General features: G+C 37.2%; 1 protein-coding gene across 2 annotated transcripts; it reads left to right on the forward strand.

Annotated features, from left to right (window-relative positions):
* The first annotated feature begins 6,977 nt into the window (after window positions 1-6,977).
* LOC108669632 (transmembrane emp24 domain-containing protein 2-like) lies at window positions 6,978-13,760 on the forward strand. 2 transcript variants are annotated; one of them, XM_018157009.2, is made up of 5 exons: window positions 6,978-7,188; window positions 7,405-7,510; window positions 7,778-7,923; window positions 11,367-11,465; window positions 12,445-13,760. In XM_018157009.2, the coding sequence occupies exons 1-5, from the start codon at window positions 7,062-7,064 to the stop codon at window positions 12,678-12,680; spliced, it is 714 nt and encodes a 237-aa protein (XP_018012498.1). In that variant the 5' UTR covers window positions 6,978-7,061; the 3' UTR covers window positions 12,681-13,760. The 2 variants fall into 2 exon arrangements, with proteins under 2 accessions (XP_018012498.1, XP_018012499.1); XM_018157010.2 differs by lacking the exon at window positions 11,367-11,465 and having other exon boundaries at window positions 6,979-7,188.
* Window positions 13,761-17,481: the final 3,721 nt, after the last annotated feature.

Below are 17,481 nucleotides of genomic sequence, written 5' to 3' on the forward strand. Positions count from 1 at the left end.
TTACACCACTGAAAAGAGAAAAATAAATAGCCTTAGACCTAAGTATGAGTAATGAGTATTGAGTGGAATATGTTAAAAAATGAAACAGCTACAAATTTTTTCCTTTTTTTCAATTTTACCCTAAAAATGGATCAACCTCTGTTACTTTTTTTGGAAAAACTATCATTGTAGGCTTCCTACCTATGAGCCAATTTCAAAGATTCATGCATCAGTAGAAAGCTCTTGCTGTAGTGTAGAGTGTAGGGGACTAGGGGTGTTGGTGTAGGTTATTTATTCTAATTTCTAACTAGAATAAACATTTTGTTTGAGACTTTGACTGCAGGCCAGGGTGCAAGGGATGGATGCAGCGTCACCAATATATGGGTTTTTAAGCCCTAAGCATTGCTGGGTAATTTTAAGATGAATCGCCTGGTAATTTTCAATGAAAAGCCATTTACTATTTACAAGCCATAAACTTATTTACAAAGTTGCATGCACATGTTACCCCAAAAAACTGATTTTACCCTAAAAACAGTCTGATTGTACAGCAAGTGTCAACTGAACATGTGATAATGCAGTCTGACCGCTCTAATGTGACCGCAACTTCGTAATCGCAAACTTTATGTTTACATTTTTTTGGTGGAAACTCATCGCAACTGATTTCCGGACAAGCTTCACTGCATCCTGATCCATCCAACATACCGGAAACTTAACTTTTTTTTAAATAGTTGGCCAAAGACTGATAAATATATTAAATGCAAGAATTTCAATCTAAATGTGTCGGCAAGATCTTCTGATTCTGAAGGCGTAAATGAGCTACTGAAGCGTTGCCAAAGATCTTGCAATATTCATCCACTCTCTGCACTGCACAGTGGACTGCAGGTGGGACTGTGGGTGGGGGAGATGCAGATAGGTGCAACAGATAGATATGAATGCTAAGTATAACAGTATAACTTAACATAAAGGCAGAATTGGATAGCTTAAATTTCAGTTTCATGATTTTAGCATCATAGAATTGAGCTTAAAAAATATAATATTAAATAGAATAAGCAAATAAAGTTTACTAATATGTAAGGGAAATTCATCTCTTGTCAGATCTTTATTGTGGTCAAAAATTATTTCTAGTTATACGGTATGATGTTACCGGTTAAGTTGGCTAACGTGTCGCGTTTGCTGACGTGGCATCGCCGGGTTGAAGTCCGCGTTAGGATACCTATTCATTATTTCGTTGAGACTTTGTCGGAGCGCACCTTCCTCTCACTGTGCTCTAGTCACTGTGTAGCGTCCCTAGTAGGTGAGTTGCAGTGGAGATATAAGATAGGCTAATTCTGTGTTTGTAATTTAGCTTATGAATTTTCTAACAAGTATTTACCGACCCGCTAATTTGAATTGCATAACTGATATAATTAATAGTGTTGTGTATTATCTGCGTAACTAGAGTAGTTCACCACCATTGTTTGGCAGGATCGATTTCTTGCCTGGCCAACAAGTACGGCTCCTACGTAGGCCGACGACTACTAACTTTTTTTTGCAGCCCAGCCCACCAGCCATCCCTGCCTTTTGCTAGTAGCACAAAAGTTAGTATAGTCTTGGGAGAGAGGAACAGGCCTCTGAGAAAGGCCTCAAGCATCTAACTTGTCAAGTCAAGCAACAAATTTAATAGAATCAGTTTATTTTTAATCTCCTCATGACATACATGACCTCATCTACATTCTAATCAAGATTTAAATCAATATCTTTACTCAAGTATGAAAATGCTGGTATCTGTGATTTGCAGATCTAGTTGGAAAAAGCCCTACTTTTTTAGAACACTTCTCTTTAACTTCACTCCTTGTTGTTTGTTTGTTTGTCTGCCACAAATCTTATAATCGATATTTAACACACTTCTACCTGTCCAATTGATATGAAATTTTGCACCCTTGTGTAAAGTTGGAGACAATGCATGAATCAATTGACAGAATAAATAATTTTGAAAATTAAAAAATATTTTTTTTTCATTATTAAAAAAATTGACAAAATAATTTTGTCAGCTACAAATCTTATAATTGATATTTAACACACTTCTACCTGTCCAATTGATATGAAATTTTGCACCCTTGTGTAAGGTTGGAGACAATGCATGAATCAATTGACAGAATAAATAATTTTGAAAAAATTATATATTCAAAATAAAATTAGAAATTCTTTGTACATCTGTAACATTGGAGACACTGAATTCTTTAGAAATGTTGTCTTTAAAAAGTCATTTTTAAACATATATTATTCTGAAATATTGTGGCTCTAATACATATAATTTTAGTAGGTACAAAATCTTGCTAATCTAATGTGGTGTTTTTTTATTTTGATTGAAAAAATTTGTGGTTTGCACATTGGAAACCTGTCATTTCATAAAATTTTCAACTTCCGCAGACCTCAACACTCTGTCACTCCCGCTGAAATATCCTGCATAACAAAGTCCATCATGACAGGGCTGGAAAAGTCCTATTTTTTCTGAAATATCACGGCTCTAATATCATATAATTTCTGTAGGTATGAAATTTTGCAGCTCTAATGTCATAATTTTTTGTTTGCTTGAAAAATCTTGGTTTGCACTGTGCAAACATGTTGTTTCATAACATTTTCAACTTCCACAATTTGCAGTATATATAGGTACTTTAATGCTCATGTCTCCAGCCAAAATAACGTGCAGAACGTAATAACGTCAAGTTAACCAAAAATGTTAACTAACCTAGTTGAGGTCACATCAGAGTGGTCAGACATTATCACTTGTTCAGTTGCCGCTCAGGTGAAGACAAATGTTAGTGACTGTTGTTAGGGTAAAATTAGAGATGTGGGGTAACACGTACATGGGACTTTGTAAATAATGAGTTCTTGGCTCGTAAATGGATTTTCACGACTGAGATATGGAATTCATGGCTTGATGAAATGGAATCACAGCTGGCAAACCCACAAAACCAAGGCTTGAAAAATCCAGGCATGGCTTGCCAAGTAGATATATTCCATGCCTGCATCATGATAATGAGTCAGCCTAAAACATTTCTTTGGAGATGTTCAGCTGTCACTAAAGTAAAGACAAATGTTTATTAATTCTGTTTCCAGGGTAAAATTGGCAATTTGGGGTCAGGATTGGAATTTTCCTACTTGTTCCTGAAATCTCATGGCTCCCCGCTCCAACATGACGGATTTTTAATACATTTGTAATATTTTGGCCCAATCTTGCATGTTTGTAAACAATTAGATAGGAGGTAATTCATCTGTCGGAAATATAGTGGTTCCGGAAATTACCGGAAAGCTCTAGTTGCGGTCAGGATTGGAATTTTCCTACTTGTTTCTGAAATCTTGTGGCTCCAATGTGACGAATTTTTAATACATTTGGAATCTCGCAGCCTGATCGTGCAATATTGTTAACAATTAGATAGGAGGTAATTCATCTGGCGGAAATCTGACGGTTCTGGAAATGGCAGGAAAGCTTTAGTCGTGGTCCTAAAGGTACCGTAAAATGGGGTAACTTAGACCGGCGGGGTAACTTAGACCACTTTTCGTTTTTTTAACAAAAACCCCCACAACTCAAAAACTATTTGACATAACAGTGACCTGTCTTGTGCGTTGGACTAAAAAATCATCATTTTATAACTTCTGCCATCACTGTCTGACTAAAGCCAGAACTCTGAAATTTTGAGAGAATGTTCAAAAAACTTAGCTTGATTTGATAATATATTTTAAAAACTTTACAATGTGATATCACAGTTTATTTCTAGCACATGTTCAAAAAACTTAGCTTGATTTGATAATATATTTTAAAAACTTTACAATGTGATATCACAGTTTATTTTTAGCACAAAGGCACCCTTTGCAAATATTGGTCCAGAAAATAGACAATGCAAATTTCTTTAAAAATAATATGGCATTGTCATAATTCAAGTTTTTTCGTTCATTTTCAGGCAAAAGCCAGTCAAATTTTGCTGCCAGTAGAAAGACTTTTAAAACTAAATGTCTTCTGCGTGCACTAACGAAAACTGCCCGTCCAACATTTTGCTTGGTTTGTTGTGGTTCATGTGTCATTTGTGCACATATCTAATTAGAGGCAACTTTTTCTCTCAACATATTATCACAAACTGGAACAGCTTGCCAGACAATGTCGTCAAAGCACCATCTGTAGATACTTTCAAGAGTTACCTTGATAAACATTGGCTTCATCTGCCTACTTTCTATGCCTTATCATGCCAGAACTAGACACTAACTTTTTTTTTGCAGCCCAGCCCAACAGCCGTCCCTGCCTTTTGCTAGTAGTACAAAAGTTAGTATAGTCTTGGGAGAGAGGAACAGGCCTCTGAGAAAGGCCTCAAGAATCTAACTTGTCAGGTTAAGCAACAAATTTAATAGAATCAGTTTATTTTTAATCTCTTTATGACAGACATGACCTCATCTATATTCTAATCAAGATTTAAATCAATATCTTTACTCAAGTATGAAAATGCTGGTATCTGTGATTAGCAGATCTAGTTGGGAAAAGTCCTACTTTTTTTCTGAAATATTGTGGCCCTAATATCATATAATTTTAGTAGGTATGAAATCTTGCTAATCTAATGTGGTGGGGTTTTTTTGTTTGATTTAAAAAAATTGTGGTTTTGCACATTGGAAACCTGTCATTTCATAAAATTTTCAACTTCTGCAGACCTCAACACTCCCGCTGAAATATCCTACATAACGAAGATGATAACATCATGACAGGGCTGGAAAAGTCCTATTTTTTTTAATATCACGACTAATATCATATAATTTCTATAGGTATGAAATTTTGCAGCTCTAAGGTCATAATTTTTTGTTTGCTTGAAAAAAATCTTGGTTTGCACTGTGCAAACATGTTGTTTCATAACATTTTCAACTTCCACAATCTGCAGTATATATACTTTAATGCTTCCACCTCCAGCCAAAATAACGTGCAGAATGTAATAACATCAACAAGTTAACCAAAAATGTTAACTAACCTAGTTGCGGTCACATCAGAGTGGTCAGACATCATTATCACTTGTTCAGTTGCCGCTCAAGTGAAGACAAATGTTAGTGACTGCTTTTAGGGTAAAATTAGAGATGTGGGGTAACACGTACATGGGACTTTGTAAATAATGAGTTCGTGGCTCCTAAATGGATTTTCACGGCTGAGATATGAAATTCACGGCTCGAAGAAATGGAATCACAGCTGGCAAACCCACAAAACCAAGGCTTGAAAAATCCAGGCATGGCTTGCCAAGTAGATATATTCCAATTTATGGTGAGTGAAGCTAGAGTATAGACCTGTATTTTGCATGTTTCAATTCAAGTTTAATTTAGCTAGTAAAAAAATGGCATCATTTATAAAAAAAATATGGTCTAAGTTACCCCATTTTACGGTAGATGTTTTCCACACTTGCTTGGGGTAACATAAGCACAGTCATGCAGGCATGGAATATATCTACTTGGTTAGCCATTACTGGATTTTACATGCCATATTTTTATGGATTTTCCATCCGTGATTCCATTTCTTTGAGCCGTGAATACCATATCTTGGCCATGCCTATGAAGAGCTATTTACAAGCCTTAAACTTATAAACTTATTTACAAAATCATGTGCACCCCAAATCTCTAATTTTACCTTAGAAACAGTCAAACCAAATTTGTCTTTACTTTACTGGCAACTGAACGCGTGATAATGCAGTCTGGCCGCTCTGACGTGACTATGCAATCTTCAATCAAACATTCTGGGTACACTCATTATTATTATGTTCTGAAGGATATTTTGGCAGGAGCCAAAACTGATCACTGTATATTTTGAAGCATAAAGTCTAGTCTTAATGCTGCCTACAGTTCATATCCCCTCAAAATTGCAAATAGATTGTCTTGTTTGCTCATGTTATCTCATTCTTATTTGTTTTCATTTGACAATTTATGTTTTATTATCTTCATTGTGAATTTTAGTTTGCTAATTGTTTGCATTTGTGTTTTATATTTCCGAACTGACAATGGAGCTGGACTCCAAAACATTTTATTGCTTAAGAAATGTGAATTTTCTTACTTTTTTCTTTGCTTTTAAATTCTTGAATATTTTTTAATAATTGGCTTTGAACTTTTTAAATTTTGCTCAGTCTGCATACTGGTCAATTTTTTTTTTTGCATTGAGTCATGGAAAATTTCCAAATAGAAATTGAGTCAACTTCTTTGACTGAAAGTACTAACTGATTTTGTTGGAATAATCTCCAAAAACTGTACTGGGTCTCATCAGGGCCATGCCTGTAAATTATTTTCTTTTTTATGAGACCCCAAAAATATAATTTTCTAATGTTTCATGCATGGGGAATGAACACTCTTTAAACAAGGAGTCAAATTGGCAGCTATTGCTGCTGGAGACATTAAATTTTTGAGATTTTGATTTAAGAATTGTATAGTGCTGCAGAATTGGAATAAAATTGAAGACCATGCTGGTGAGACTTTTTTCTATTTTAGACCATGTGTTATGGCATGACCCACTTGCTAGTTACTTTTTCTATAGAAGTTTTGTGCGGTTTCATCATTTTTGTTCATGTTGATTTCTAAATTAGGTGAATACAGTAGTTTATTGATTGCATATGACCTCTTGTTCAATAGTAATAGAGTAAAGCCCAACAAAAATTTTTATCAGCAGGGGAAACATTATATCAAATGATTTTAGTTCACTGCTGTATTTTATTTTCATATTAACCATACATGTAATAACTACATATATGACCAATGGAATGAATGGATTGATAATATAATGCATTGCAAATTTTAGGCACTGTTGGCAAATGTTTGTTTGCAGTTTATTAGTTCAGTCTGATGACCGGGTCTTCGGAGCTCAATTGGATTAGTGGTTATTGTGCTTTTGTAGTGCAGTTGACATTCAGCATCTTCCCAACATCTGAGGTTTTATAAACTTTTGTGATTAACCAATATTTTTAACCTGGACAAATTAATCGAGCAGTAATGTATCATTTTGCCTAAATAAGCTATGGTATTATTAACCCTTGTGTATCATTCCAGAGCAGGTAAAATTTACCACAACAATTGACTTCTTATCATTCGAGAAAATGAATTTCCTGATCTACGTATTAAGTTTTATTTCACTATGGGAGGCTGCTAGAGCCTACTTCATCACAGTTGATGCTCATGCAGAAGAATGTTTCTTTGAGAGAGTCACAGCTGGCACAAAGCTTGGTATGTAATCCTTTACATAAGTTGTATACAATACTAATGTGATGTCAACAAATTTGATTATTGAGTTCATTACATACGAATTTTTCCATAATTCCTTAGTTCAAGTAGTTAATAATGAACTTATTTTGAATTAAGATGAGTTCAATTTCTGAATTGTATCCATGTGCACTGAACTGATCTATCATTAATGAATTGTTCTGTTTTTGGTCTGGACAGGTCTTGCATTTGAGGTGGCCGAGGGTGGCTTCTTGGACATCGACCTCCGCATTATAGGACCTGACAACAAAGTCTTGCATGAAGGAGAGCGAGAGAGCAATGGAAGGTTACTTTCAAATTAACCACTTTGTTTATTATTCAATTTCTATAGTACCTATCTATGTTCTTTCAGTCTAAATTTTTCTATTTTTGGTTCTCACTAGTTTTGTGGAAAAATTAGAAAAATACTCTTCTCAACTTTTGCACTGTGATGAGACTATGAACTTGACAATTGGTAATATGAATAGAGTTTTCTTTCATGTTTAGAAGGACTAACTTTTTCTGTTTATAGTTCAGAAACACAATTACTTCATTGCATTGTAATTGTTTTTAGGTACACATTCCCTGCTGCTATGGATGGTGTGTACACGTACTGCTTCTCCAACAAGATGTCCACCATGACCCCCAAGTCCATTATGTTTTCCATGGACGTTGGTGACAGTGACGAGAAAAAAGAACATGGCGAGGTTGAAGCTGCAAGTAAGTAGTTGATTTTTAGCTGATTCTATTCAATTCTCCAGTCTGATAACCAAAGGTCTTTAACTGGATAGAGTCCGTGAAGAAAATTGTAGTTTTTCTGTCTAAAAATTACGTGCAATTATGGTATTTTTGTTAATCAAGTTGAAGTTCCTTGGGGTTTTAACCCTATTATTATGCTGTCATATACAGATTTGGAACTATTATGCTTTCTTTCAAAACCAGAATTACTTGCAATCACTTTCCAACCTCTATTTTTTTGCATCCAATGCATAAAACAATAAATGATCCCCATAGATGAAGTTTGACATTTCTCTGGTAACAAGACGTGACAGTATATGGATTAAATATTATATGATGCATTAAATATAATGGATTAAATACTCTGAAAAAATTATTAAAGAATCACAATGGAGTTTTTCTATTAAATTGCCACCAAAGAGATGAAACTGGTGAAATGAACTAGTGTTCAAACTTCAACTATAGCAAATATTGAGAAATAAAGGAACAAGGAATTAGAATTGGTGACTGTGAAGGGTGCACTGCAGAAGAATGTCATGCCAAACTCATTTGAAAAACTTTTCACTCATATAAAACTTATTTGAAAAGCTGTGCAAGATATGTTCATTGGGAGCAGTGGCCTTGGCTCTTGGCAAGTGCCATGCCTGAGGCTGGCATGAGTGCTGGATTCTTGAACCAAACCATGCCAAACTAAACCATATCACACTGTGCTGAATATCTTGTTCTACCCAAGTTTTGGTCATATCAAAAGAATTACAGTTGGGTATTTGTTGTTTGCAAATTTTCCAAATTTGTCAAATTTTTTCTATAGATAATGATTCTGATTATTCCATTTTGATGATGACAATATTTGATGAAATTCTTCCGTATGCATTATTTATAGGATTGTTCAATGTCTTTGCTTCTTCAGTGATACCTCGCACAACTTGCAAGTTCTGTCCAAAATTTCCCCGTGCCTCTCTATCAGTTGTATTCTATGAACTGTGCAGTGAAATTGTGTTGTTGCAGTCAACTTGTCTTCTCAGTAGAGCTGTTGCATGAAAAAATATCAGAAGAACATTCACTCTCGTTACTGGCTTCTAGAACATGATTTCTTTTTAGCGCATTTCCTCATTTATGGAAAAAATGCACTATTGTGCTCGCCATGTCCGTCTGTTTGTCCACCTGTCCGTCCGTCCGTGACCTCAAGTTTTCGTCGATTAGAAAATGTGCGCTCTGTCACTCACTGCAGTGAGTACTGAGTTATATTTTTTGATTAGTTTCACCAGAGTTTACTGGCATCTAGTAACGCTATCATAACTTCCTGAAATATGATCATCTGTTATTAGACTGATGGATGATGAAGCAACACTGAACCAATCGACTCATTTTTACTGATTGAAAGTCCATTTGACTACAGGAAAGAAATTTGACTGTCATTTGTTGCAACTGTTCAAGTTAAGATACTTCGCAGTAAGTTATTGCTGTTTAAACTAATAGTGTTTCAATTTTGGAAATTGGTAGAAAAGTCACAGGTGTACTTGGTTTTTTGCTGGTCATGTGCATCACTCAGCACTTGCAATTGCTTCCCGTTTTGAAATGGAATAGTTAGGGCTAGCAGAATAATAATAATAGTAATGATGGGTAATGGTTTTTGTGGTTAATGGTCTAGGAGTAGGTAATTGGTTGAGATCAGTGGTTCTCTAAGTGGGCTGTACCGCCCCCCTGGGGGCGGTGGAAAGATCTGGGGGTACGCAGGAAGAAGCAGTGGCAGTCCAAAGTCAAAGTCAGAATTAAAACGTTTGTTTGACGATTTGTACACAAAACATGCAGCACACGGCTCCCAGCGATGATGGGTTTTTCCACCCAGATCTGGGTTTTTTTAACCTCTCCTGGGTTTCTAGTGTAAAATTTTGAAAATATTCGAAATCTGGGTTTCTTCATCAATCACTACTCTGAATAGAATACCTAAGAAAAGATCGCTTTCCATACGGTAGAGTTAACCGCATCTGATACAAAATTACACACACCTATGCAAGATGAATGTGTTGAAATATTTAATAGGAGAGTCATACGAGTATCAAAGGAGTTTGAACTGATTTTATTTCCGTTCGGGACGTTGCAAGCCCGTGTCTCGCCACTGAGCGCTGTGCCTCAGTCCTCAGTTCAATGTTATGCCTGTGATGCGGCGTGCGTATACGTTCGTAACTAAGATTGAGGCACAAGTTCATTGTTTTTTCATCACTGGTAAAAATTTAGACAAATATTTTTGGTAGAACTTGCCATGTTGTGATGAGCTGGTTAGGGTGGTATATAACAATATCAAGAAAGATGTTTATTTTCATATGTGTCTGTGGGGGGCGCTAGGAATTCACTGGAGAGCACACACTGTTTTTACATGCAGCACACGGCTCCCAGCGATGATGGGTTTTTCCACCCAGATCTGGGTTTTTTTAACCTCTCCTGGGTTTCTAGTGTAAAATTTTGAAAATATTCGAAATCTGGGTTTCTTCATCAATCACTACTCTGAATAGAATACCGTACCTAAGAAAAGATCGCTTTCCATACGGTAGAGTTAACCGCATCTGATACAATATTACATGCACCTATGGAAGATGAATGTGTTAAAATATTTAATGAGAGTATTATACGAGTATCAAAAGAGTATGAACCGAGTTTATTTCGTTCGGGGTGCTGCAAGCTCGTGTCGCGCCACTGAGCGCTGTGCCTCCATGCCTCAGTTCAATGTTATGCCTGTGATGCGGCGTGCGTATACGTTCGTAACTAAGATTGAGGCTTAAGTTCATTGTTTTTTCATTACTGGTGAAAATTTAGACAAATACTTTCGGTATAACTCGCCATGTTGTGTTGAGCTGGTTAGGGTGTATATAACAATATCAAGAAAGATGTTTATTTTCATATGTGTCTGTGGGGGCGCTAGGAATTCACTGGGGAACACACACTGTTTTTTAACAGCCAGCCTGCAAAAGTTAAGGAACCACTGGTTAAGAGGTTGTTGGTTAAAACGTTGTTGGCTTGAGGTTAATGGTTTAGGGGTAGATAATTGGTTTAGAGGTCGTTGGTTCGAGATTAATGGTTTAGGGGTAGATAATTGGTTTACAGGTCGTTGGTTTGAGGTTAATGGTTTAGGGGTAGATAATTGGTTTACAGGTCGTTGGTTTGAGGTTAATGATTTAGGGGTAGATAATTGGTTTAGAGGTCGTTGGTTTGAGGTTAATGGTTTAGGGGTAGATAATTGGTTTACAGGTCGTTGGTTCGAGATTAATGATTTAGGGGTAGATAATTGGTTTAGAGGTCGTTGGTTTAGAGGTTAATGATTTAGGGGTAGATAATTGGTTTAGAGGTCGTTGGTTTAGAGGTTAATGGTCATACAGATAATTGCTATATTGTATAATGACTCGCACGCGCTGTGGCTGGTCTTGCAGACGACACGGTGCACGTGCTGCCTAAATTCGAGCCCAGACAAGAGAGCTTCAATGAGAGCGTTGCGTTCTCCAACTTCACTTACTCGTTCCGTTCTTTTGGTAATGCGTGACGTGTTACTTTGTCTAACATCCATTGTTGTGAACCGTTCTTCAGTTATGCGTGTTTCAATTTATAATCACGTATTTGTTCTTGAACAAATCCACCAGCTAATAATCGTTTTTGTATTAATTTACGTAAACATTACGTCTCCCATTACCTGATGTTTATGAACACATACAATTTCATTCCTGTTCGTGACGTGCCCTTCTCAACAACTGTTGTTCAAGGTCCCATTTTCGAAGGCCCCTTTTCGCTATGAGTCTTATACTGCTTAAGATCTGGCCCACCCAAAGTAACAAGTACCAGAGTTCGTTTAAGGACACTAAACCAAGGCCATGCTGGAAGCACCACCTTTGACGGCGATTATCAAGCACCACCCATCTGCAACACCTGGAAATGAACTGGGCCCATACTTTCAAAAAAAGCTGAGAGATCGTAAGTTTACAGCCAATCATTGACGACCTTTCAAGCAAAATCCAGCAGTCATAGTCAAGAAAATAGAGCGTAAGTACTTATGTTCACTGAGCGAGTTTTGAAAGTATGGCCCCTGAGCTTCCCAAGGCTCTAATCCACGCCCAGGTTCTGTCATCTCGGTGCCGCTAACACTGCGCCATAGCGGCGGTAACCACAGCGCCATGTGGCGCTAACCACTGCGCCATAGTGGCGCCTGATATGCATGGACGCTCGCCATGAATGCCTGTGACGCCCATTAACTTCTGAGTGATATCCTCTTATTCTGACGTTGCGTTTTTTGGGCAACCAAACGTAATGCTCTTATTTTCTAACACAATTTGCAGTGTATTTTTTATTACCGAAATTATTTTAACAGTTTTCTAATCTTATAAAATCAAAGCGATGCGTGGATGCAATCGAACAACAGAAACGCAACCTGCTTGTTGCAACGACAGACTTGAATGAAATTACTGTTTTCGTACGTCCAAACAATATTTGCTTGTATTAAACTTGTTGAGTTTCCAGGTGGAGGCGACAACAAGCTGGAAGACATGATCAAGGAGCTGTCGGCCGCCTTGTCAGGCGTCAAGCACGAGCAAGACTACATGGAGGTGCGGGAACGCATCCACCGCTCCATCAATGACAACACCAACTCCAGGGTGGTCATGTGGTCCTTCTTTGAAGCCGTCGTGCTTGTGTCCATGACTCTAGGTCAGGTGTACTACCTCAAGCAGTTCTTCGAGGTGCGCCGAGTGGTCTAGTCTTGTGCCTCTGTCCATAGATACTTTGTAGTCACCATCCTACGACGGTCGTTACAAGGATATAGGAAAACAGTGAGCATCATACGACGGTCGTTACAATGATATAGGAAAACAGTCAGCATCCTACGTGGTCGATGATATAGGAAAACAAGTCCTGCGTTGATATGATGGATTTTATTATTGTCTATGCTTGGCGGGAATTTCTTCTTGAGCATTTATTTCTGAATGAAATTAAGGTTGAAGCTTTGTTATTGTTTTTTTTTTGTTAAGATTTAACCACAGTTTGAGGTTTGTGCTAGATGGTCTAGTAATACATTGGGCGTTCTCGCACCTTATGACCAAGTGGAGATAAGGAAATAGAATTTATGTTAATTAGTAGTGTTTTGGTAGCACTAGCACCCCACTGGGCGTAGTAAGGGTCCAGTGTGGCAATCTTGCTTGGTATATCTCGTCTCTTGGAGGTATGCAGGAAAATCCTGGAACGTGTCAATGCGTGTTCATTTGACACTTGCTTGTCCAAGATGTTTGGAGAACACTCGTTGAAAAAGCCTGATCCGCGGCACAGCTCAAGCGATTGCTTTCTAACTACGCTTTGAATTGCAAACTTTGATGAAATTTTGTCAATATAGTATATTATTTGCTCTTAGAATCGTGTTAAATTTTCAAGAATTTATTGGGGAGTATTAATATTTATGCGTTATTTTTGCCGTAAGCCTGTTTTCTGTATTCCATTTATTTTAGTTAGGCGATGAACGGTTGATGGGAAGCTAATTGTGAAACTCTAAATACCTGTATTATTAGCCTTAAGTCGGTCCACAGACACTAGCAGGCGATTACTCAATGAATGCTTTACAAGCATGGCAAAAAAATTCTATTCGATATTGAAGCTTCTGCTACATCTTCTTTTATCTTTCCGCTGCTGGAGGTGAAAAGTTTTTTGGTTGTAGGTTATAGTGTACGACTTCAGTGGTTGCAAGAAAATTTTAATTTGGATATTATGACTCTCCTTGATCACCTAGTGTAATGAAAAGTTGTCTGTCACTTCATAAAACTTTCAATAAAACAATAATAAAAAAACTCTACGGATTTTCTATCAAGCCACTTTGCGCCGATGTGTATTCTTGTTTTTCGGTAAATTAAATTAGTCCATCTCAATGTTCGTTCATAGCAATCATGTTCATTATTTGGTAAGAAGTAGACTTGCCTTGTCGGCAGTGAACTGTTCCGTGACTGCGTTTGTCTTTCAAATCTCTCTGCGATGTACCAAGCACTCGGTAATCCCCTCACATACACTATCATTATATCTGAGTTATTGCTGTTATTTTTGGCAACTTATGCGTGCGAGGCCGCCACAAACCCTCCATGTTTATAAAAATAACTTTAGACCGCTGCTGCAGTTTTTGCACTATCGATACCTCTGCACCACAGAGATTAAATTACTTGATTCGTTCTGGCGGTTTCAAACCACTAACTGATGTGGTTTAAAAAATAAGCTCTTAATGACGTCAATGTAAAATATATTTTTAAAGGAAGAAACTGCAAAATTAAATTACCCTTGTACCGCGTAGCGAATTTTCCCCTTTCCCAACTGAAGCGATGTTGAACCCGAGGTGAATGGTTAGGTGATCATCACGAATGCCGGGTCAGTGCAGAACTAGGCCGTAATGTGCTACTTCAAAATAAAGTGTATATTGATGACCAACACGCTCACGTATTCGACTTGAAACTTCAGCGCTGCTCGTAAATTGATGTATTGAAACTGTTTCTTGAAAACTCATGCCATATATACTCGTACAGTTGCATTCCCTCAACTTGTGAAGAAGTCATTATGATCTTTCCCGTAAGATAAAAATAAAATTTACCGTCTTAGTTCTTTCCAAATTAAAGACAATATCGCCGCTATTTTACCTAATCCTATAGCGGAGAACCCTTACCGTCATTTATCGGGATTTTTGTGGTTAATTGTGTAATTGTCGAATTTAATGAGTGACGTGTTATGAACATAAGTTGGCGCCAAGTTGTAGTCTTTTCTCAAAAGCACGATAATGTCTGCTTAGATCCATGTGTTATCTAGGATAACAATTATTCATAATAGGTGGAGTTTTAGCTATAAGCAGGTTTCATTGAAGACCAGAGAATTCGTTTTATTGACAATTTTATTATTAGTTTTTTCAAGAGATCGAACAAGATTTTTCGTTTGCACGGGTAAATCAAAAATCAGATTACCGAAGGACATTTTTATTTCTTTAACGACGTTTCGAATGTTTCTATCAATCATTATCAAATGACTGAGACTTTGTCAAATGACTGAGACTTTGTCAAATGACTGAGACTTTGTAAAATGACTGAGATTTTGGCAAATGACATAGACTTTGTCAAATCATCTCATCGCTTTGACTCAGTCATTTGACAAAGTCATTTGACTTTGTCAAATGACTGAGACTTTGTCAAATGACTGAGACTTTGTCAAATGACTGAGACTTTGTCAAATGACTGAGACTTAGTCTCAGTCATTTGTCTCAGTCGTAGTCTCCTCGGCAACGTGTCCACTGTTAGCATACTGCAAAGCTGCTTGAATGCAAAAGTTTTCCGTTATGAGTTTGTTATCTCGTAAAATGACGGGATTAAATTAAATAATTACTTTCTTAGCGTAAGTTCAAAGAACCTAAGGTCATGTTTCGAAGTCTTGTGCTTCGTTTGACGATCGCCTCCTTTGCATAATTAATATCCTTCTTGGTCAGTTTTCTGTTCCACTACAGGCATGTTTTCTATATCAGGGCTTTTTGTGCGAGTTTCGATTAGATGTCACCCTGGGTTCTGGTAGCAACGAAAAACTTCCTGTTGGGGCTGAGGGCAATAGATTACTCAGGTGGAGATCCAGTGAATTGCCGAGGACTGCTTCGTTCGAAAAACTTATCAGGGATTCCAAGGTGTACCTAATAGTTTATGCTATGATGCACAACTTTTCTAAATACTGTACTATATACCACACTGAACGAGTACAGTATTTCACCCGAGTTCTATATCGTTACGACGCATTTCATAATTAAAGGATGACAAAAATCAATAATATTTTCTTTTTATTATAGTTTTATGTTATGTTCGTAAGATTCTTATCAAAACTGCATAATAGTAACATTCAGTTTCTAGCTTATCTCTTCAGCATATGGTGAAATATCTGGCGCGTATGAGACGTGTTGAAACTCGCTGGATGATATTTTTTCGGCATTGTCCCTCGAAGAACTTGAAACTCCCAAGGATGGCTACCTAGGTGCTTTGGATATAAATAGATTTACAAATTCAAAGTGTCAAGGAATTTATCCCGAATTTTTTTATAATTCATCTGGCTACTCAGGAATTTTTCAAGACAGTGCCACTGACAGGCGGTGCGCCGGTGCCAGACGCAGACTGCCAGTGGGAGTTTTCCCGAGTGTCTGAGACCAGAGACTGACGAGGCTGAGACTTTGAAATCATGCTAGCCTAATGGGAAATGGCAATATCAAATTCGACTGAAAATAAGAATAGCTACCTAAATAACCTAAAGTCCTACAAATAATTTTAAATGTTGAATTTGCGCAGACAGAAAAATGGAGGAGAATTAAATTTCTCAGGAAGAAACTTTGAAATCATGCTTTTCTAGTGTCAAATTGAAATGGCAAGTTACCAGCACAGCTTTATCATACATAAGATTTTGATTTAAATCTTGAGTAAATGAGGAAATTAAAAATGAACTGATTCTAAAAAATTTTTGGTTTGTCACTATGTATTGCTCTTCCAGTCTGCCTCAAGGCTCAAAAGTTAAAACTCATCACATTCATATTCATACCCATCATGATTTGTGCCAGCAACAGCAAGATTTTAGTATTTTGTATGATTTTTAATTTTTAATCAAATGCAGGAGTCAGGACTATATCAATGTGATTGATTGATGCAGAATGCAGACAGCTGTGCAGGGCACACGCAAGCCGCACGCGGCAGCAGCCATCAGTGAAAGCAGCAAAGGTCACCATCGTGGCACTGGCAAGTGGCAACTGAGTGGCAAGTGGCAACTGACAGTCTGACAATGTATAGTAATAATAGTTTTTCACTTTTCAGACACTTTCTTTTTGAGCTGTGAGCCCCACCACTCTGGCAGTGGCATGGTGTCAAAGCAGTTAACAGAGACTGTGAGAGACATATTTAGACTCTTCCTCAATTTCATTTTTGAGTCCTCTAACTGCATAAAGTCAAATGGGGTGAAAAGGGACAGGCAGGGTAAATAGGAAATAGAAATGTAGCAGCTAAATTAATCAAAATATTGCAAAACTAAAAATAGTGGTGTAAACTTCAACATTTTTACTATTTATTATGTATAAAGCTAGTCAAGAAATCAAACATTTACTATCCCTCAACCAGACCAGGTCTCAAAGCATCACAATCAAGCAGCTTCATCTTAAGATTCGCGATGAAATCAATAGGCCCCGTGACACTCTCAACAATGTCAATCTCAACGAGACTGTCACTTGCACTGTGCTGGAGGAACCCACCAGCATCGTCATCGTGCGGTGGCCCGACATAATCCGACCGACGATAGCTGAAGCCCTTCTCTACAGATTGGACTCCATCTATCCATCTAATAACTACCTGATTTTCTACGCTTTGAGATTGTTTTGGAATTATTTTCACAGTTCCAAATTTTCTTGTTGTATCCTATTGTATTTACTTTAATCGTGTACTTATTTCCATCAAAATTTCTGTATTCAATGCTTCCTTTAACTTGAAAATGAATGTTGTTACATTCGAAACGTCGTTAATAAAGTGA

This window comes from Hyalella azteca, unplaced genomic scaffold (assembly GCF_000764305.2).
Source record: "Hyalella azteca isolate HAZT.00-mixed unplaced genomic scaffold, Hazt_2.0.2 contig10564, whole genome shotgun sequence".
NCBI lineage: Eukaryota > Metazoa > Arthropoda > Malacostraca > Amphipoda > Hyalellidae > Hyalella > Hyalella azteca.

What these genes read in the sequence shown, in the direction of transcription:
- LOC108669632 (XM_018157009.2), top strand. Translation starts at nt 7,062, where the DNA reads ATGAATTTCCTGATCTACGTATTAAGTTTTATTTCACTATGGGAGGCT. An exon ending in GAGCGAGAGAGCAATGGAAG is followed by an intron (nt 7,511 to 7,777) that starts GTTACTTTCAAA and finishes AATTGTTTTTAG; the next exon opens with GTACACATTCCCTGCTGCTA. An exon ending in TGGCGAGGTTGAAGCTGCAA is followed by an intron (nt 7,924 to 11,366) that starts GTAAGTAGTTGA and finishes CTGGTCTTGCAG; the next exon opens with ACGACACGGTGCACGTGCTG.